The sequence below is a fragment of the Pteropus vampyrus genome, unplaced genomic scaffold (genome assembly GCF_000151845.1).
Source record: "Pteropus vampyrus isolate Shadow unplaced genomic scaffold, Pvam_2.0 Scaffold524, whole genome shotgun sequence".
NCBI lineage: Eukaryota > Metazoa > Chordata > Mammalia > Chiroptera > Pteropodidae > Pteropus > Pteropus vampyrus.
In genome coordinates, this window is record NW_011889305.1 from 58,406 (window position 1) to 63,358 (window position 4,953).

The 4,953-nt window shown below is 54.3% G+C and overlaps 1 protein-coding gene across 1 annotated transcript in view; it reads left to right on the plus strand.

The window, feature by feature from the left end:
• Positions 1-3,049: 3,049 nt before the first annotated feature.
• MSX2 (msh homeobox 2) overlaps positions 3,050-4,953 on the plus strand; it is a 5,941-nt gene continuing 4,037 nt past the window's right edge. Inside the window, exon 1 of the mRNA XM_011383550.2 lies at positions 3,050-3,489. Coding sequence (XP_011381852.1) covers positions 3,111-3,489 — 379 coding nt within the window. The 5' untranslated portion in view covers positions 3,050-3,110. The remainder of the gene's footprint in view (positions 3,490-4,953) is intronic.

Here is a 4,953-nt window from a genome sequence, read left to right on the forward strand (position 1 = left end):
TGAGGCCTTTCATCCGTGAGGTGGAGAAAGTGGTCTACTCCCAGAGCGGTGCAGGACAAACTAAGAACAAACGAGTTCCTGGAGGGCGGGTCCCAGCACTCAAGCACCGTGCAGGGGGGACGCTTCGTGGTGACTGAGTTCCGAATGGAACCCCACTTTGCTATCGGCGAGTGTGTCGCCGGGAACTAGCCTTTAATGAATGCCCCCTAGGTGCCAGAGTCAGCCCTCCGCTAAGGGACGACGACACGCTATTCAGGCCGAGCCAAATTCTCAGCGTCGGAGATTTGACGAAGAACCCGCCGTGAAGTCCGTGCAGACTGACGATGCGCCTCGTTGGGGGCATCGGGCAGAGAGACGGCATTCGATAAAGAGTTACTGATTTGATATACCATAATTTTATTGATCTCCACCTTCTAGTTACTTTCTGTAGCCTATTGAACTTAATTCCCACAAAAACTCTTCCTGGTTAGGGTTATTCTCTCTCATTTTAGAGATTTTTTAAAAAGCAGGACGCAGCCAATGCAGGAGCAAATGCACAGATGGGACTTTCCAATAAAGGGGTCGAGTTGTGTTGAGTCTCCACCCTTTTCCCCAGCAGCAGTGAGACCCTTTCTAGAACCTTCTCCATCCCAGCAGGGAGCTGGGGAGGGAGCTGGCGAGAGACGAGTTAGGCCGGCTGGTTGCCGCCTGGGGGCACCTCTCCTCACGACCAGGCACCCAGGTTTTCGGTGCTGGTGTTGCTCGTTTGTTTTAGCGTCTGCCATTTTCCTACTTCTGGCTTCATGAATTTCCTTCTCTGCCTGGACATCAGGATCTGAGAATAGTGAGGAGAACCTGGCTTCTCCTGTCCCCCAAAATTCATCAAAACAAAAGAGCTCTGATAGTATTGATTTTTATTTTAATTTCCCAGGAGTGAACCTGTGTGCCCCTAAATTGATCAAGATTAATAAGGAGTTTTCAGGGATAATTATAAAACGGTGGCTGGTGATAGCTCGGCTGAAAGCCAAACCCTTTTGTACATTGTGGCAGCTGAGGGTTAAACGAATTTCAGGTTTGCTTCCAAGACATATAGCCTGTGCCTTGCTGGGTACCTCTAGAAAGGCACAGAACTTCATCTCGTTTTACTGTACAGTACTTGAGTGGCATATCAAGCCAACTATCATCAAATATGACTCCAGGGGAAAATGCATACATCTCCAGATAGCTTTCATAGTTGTTGTTTGTTTGTTTTAACGTTCTCTAATTTTCCACTTTGTTGAAGAAGAAGAAGAAGAAAAAGAATGTGCTTGTTCCTAGGGGTGGAAGAGGTACCTGGAGGTTTTAGAAGACTGTGGGCAGGAGTTCTTTGCTTTTTAACTTTTTCAGGACCATTTCTAATCATGCCGAATTAGCTGGCAAGCGTAGTTTTTATCCTGTGCGATTCAGATAATGTCTGTTTGGTTATCCTTAATCCAGTGCAATTTCACTCCAGGCAGGGGTCTGGGGTGAAGGAAACAGGGCATCAGAGAGGTTGCTCTGGCAAGTGAGTCTGGGGTCAAGTTTCTAAGACTCTTGAACTGGGAGGGAGCCCCCAAACCTTGGTCATTTCAGTAATGACAAACAATGTCTCTTCTTTTTAAGGCTTGGGAAACTGTCGAACAAGCACGTGCTGCGTGCAAGGCCCTGAGCTGAGATTTCTTATTTACCTCTCCACTCGCAGGATAATGGTTCAGATACAGGGAGAAGCAGCCTCAGCCTGGAAAGAGTCATTCAAAGCCATGGGTCTTGGCTCAGCCGTCTGCAGAGAACCGAGGCCTTGTGAGATCTGAGTGGACTTGAGCCCGCTCTCCCCTTCCTCCGACTGAGACAGCCATTACTAAGATTTTACATGTAATTACCCAGGGTATAATTTGGAGTCAGGTGAAGATATCGATGTTTCTTTCTTTTTTTCTTTAAACAAGGTGCAATGAATAAAAATGTGCTTCTTCCCAAAAAAGGTCCACGGGCCTGGAGTGTGCTCCTGTATTTCTAAGTTTTGCAAGAAGGAGGGAAGCACTAGATATTATCTTGCCTCCCTCCCCACCTTCTCCTCCCCCTCGAAGACAGACACTGGCACCCGAACACACACAACAAACATCGCTCAGACAAAGCACACCAACGCACGACACACGCAGCCCGGAGGAGAAGGTCCCAGCGATGCCGCCCAGATTGAAGATTCCGGGGAAAGAAAACATGCGGACAGCACGTTTCTAAGGGTGCGCTGGTTTCCTTTTCGACTTAGACATGGGGACCCCTGGTTTAAACTGCCCAGTCGGAACAACCTGGGAGAGAGCAGCCCCTGGCCACCTTCTCGGCTCCCTGCAGCCCCTCGTCTGATAGGGGACTTAGAGTAATAGCGGACGCTGTTGAGGACTCACTGAGAGCCAAACGCTCATCTGAGTGCCTGGCGTGTCTAAGTCCCCCTAGCCGACAGGCTGGCGAGTTTTTCAGTGCTGACTCTAAAGTTACAAAGTTAGCCCGGCTTTGGCGCATAGTAGGCGCTTCATTCGCGTCTTTGCAGTATCAGTTGCGGATTTTAAACGTGTTCTGGCGGGTGTGTGTGTGTGTGTGTGTGTGTGAGAGAGAGAGAGAGAGAGACAGAGAGAGAGACAGAGAGACAGAGAGAGAGAGTCAGAGAGAGAGAGAGAGAGAGAGAGAGAGAGACGCAGGGTACTTTTTAAAAAGAGGGGTCAAAAAGAGAGAAGAAATGGGGCTGGGCGAACTTCCTCTTTAAATAATCGGCCTTAATTGCGCCTTGGACTTTTCAGTTTTGGCGTGATTATAACCCTTGAGGGATCGCCTAATAACAACTCTGCTGACTGCTCCTGTAATTAACTCCTAATTTATTTCAAACAGGACGAAAAAAAAAAAAAAGGCCCCAGCCTCTTCCGGAAGAGCCAATCGGAGGCGAGCGTCCGTGGCGTCAGCGCCCAGGCCGGCGCGCATTGGCTGAGCCGCGTCTCCCACTTCCCCTTGGAGGCCAGGCTCGGCGCCCGGCGCGCCCCTCCCGTCTCCCCCCCAAAAAGTTTGAGTCGCCGCTGCCGGGTTGCTAGCCGAGTCGCGCGCGGAGAGCTCCGTGGGGCAGAGAAGTCATGGCTTCTCCGTCCAAAGGCAGTGACCTGTTCTCGTCCGATGAGGAGGGCTCGGCGATGGGGGCCGGGCCGGGCCCGGGGCCGGGGGGCGCCGAGGGCGCGGCGGAGGAGCGCCGCGTCAAGGTCTCCAGCCTGCCCTTCAGCGTGGAGGCGCTCATGTCGGACAAGAAGCCGCCCAAGGAGGCGTCCCCGCTGCCGGGCGAGAGCGCCTCCGCCGGGGCCACCCTGCGGCCGCTGCTGCTGCCCGGACACGGGGCCCGGGAAGCGCGCAGCCCCGGGCCGCTGGTCAAGCCCTTCGAGACCGCCTCGGTCAAGTCGGAAAATTCAGAAGACGGAGCGGCGTGGATGCAGGAACCCGGCCGGTATTCGCCGCCGCCAAGTGAGTGCGCGCCCGGGAAGGGACGGGGCGAGGCGGGCGCGTGGGGTACGGGAGGGAGTCGGGGCCGGTATTCCGGGCCGGGGGTACGGAGATCCCTCAGCACTGTGCGCCCCAGAAAGCAAGCAAAGCAGGTCTCGACCACCCCTTGTTATCCACAGACTTCAGCGCGCCGGCCGCATCCAAGACACCCTGCGGGGAACGCCGCGCGGCGCGTGACCCGGTCCCCTCGCTGTGCAGCGTCGCACACCGTGGCGGACTCGCTGGTCTTTGGAGGGCGAACCCCAGCTGGGTTTGCGGGGTCGCTTGGTTCCGTTTCTCTAGCCTTCAGCCCTGCGCTCCAGCCACGTCGCTTATTTCTGTTTCACTGTCCACTGGGGTCTCCTTTTCTGGGGAGCAAAGGGGGAACCACGTCTCCTGAGCACCTGAATATGTGCCAGGCACAGGCCGGGGTGGCCTCATCTCTTCAAAGTTCACAACCCTGCGAGGCGGCGTGCCCTCGTTTTAAAGATGAGCTAACCGATAGTGGGTGGAACTCTCTCTCTTCCACGGGTCCCACGGGTGTCGAAGCAGGATCCCGCGAAGGGATGGTGGCAGAGACTGAGGCAGGGAGGAGGTGTCGTCTCTCAGCCAGCACCTCCCTGGCGAGGTCCCTGAGCTTCGCTGGGAGCGGGCTCGGCTTGGCTCATAGTAATAATTAACAGCATTAACAACGCTGGAGAGTTTACAAAGTGATGCTCATTAGCTCCCCAGATCCCAGTCATCGCCGGAACCTCCAAGTTCCAGGCAGAGGCTCGGCGACCTGTGGCCATCCCCTTTTTCAGACACTCAAGCTTTAAGGGGACTGAACTTGCTTGACGCAGGTCACCAACAATGGCCGAAATGGGCGAGGGGCCCTGGTGTCCAAGCCCTGCTCCTGCATGTTGGTCTCTCTCCCCAGAGAGACCAAGCGGAGGTCGGCACACGCGCACCCCGCTTCCTGCCAATAAGGCAGAAGGACAGAGAGTCAGGCCCAGCTGCAGCATCCGTGTTTGGGCCCTGGATCCTTTTGCAGTTTGGAGAATTCATTGCCTCTAGCTTCTGTCTCCCGGCCTTTAAGCTTTCCTTACCCCCACTGCACCTCCAGGAAAGGTGAGAAGGGGGAGGGGGCACCTGGAGGGGCTTTTTCCAAAGGCGGCAGAACCACCTTTTTCTCCACGTCCATCAGGCAGCCCTCAAGACTGGAGATGCGCAGTAGTTTGAGAACAAAACGAGGCCATATACCCAGGCGTCACTGGCTGTCCCCTCCGGCATCTCTCCACCCTGTTAGAAACTCCGAAAGATTCAAAGGGTGTGGAGATTAAGGACCGAAAGAATTTAAACACAAGTTTGCTCAGTGCTTTATAGCACTTTTTAACCATGTCCTCTTATCTGATCTGTGTGGCAGCAGCTGGCCTAGTCACACAGGAGGACATTTCAGCAGAGTTC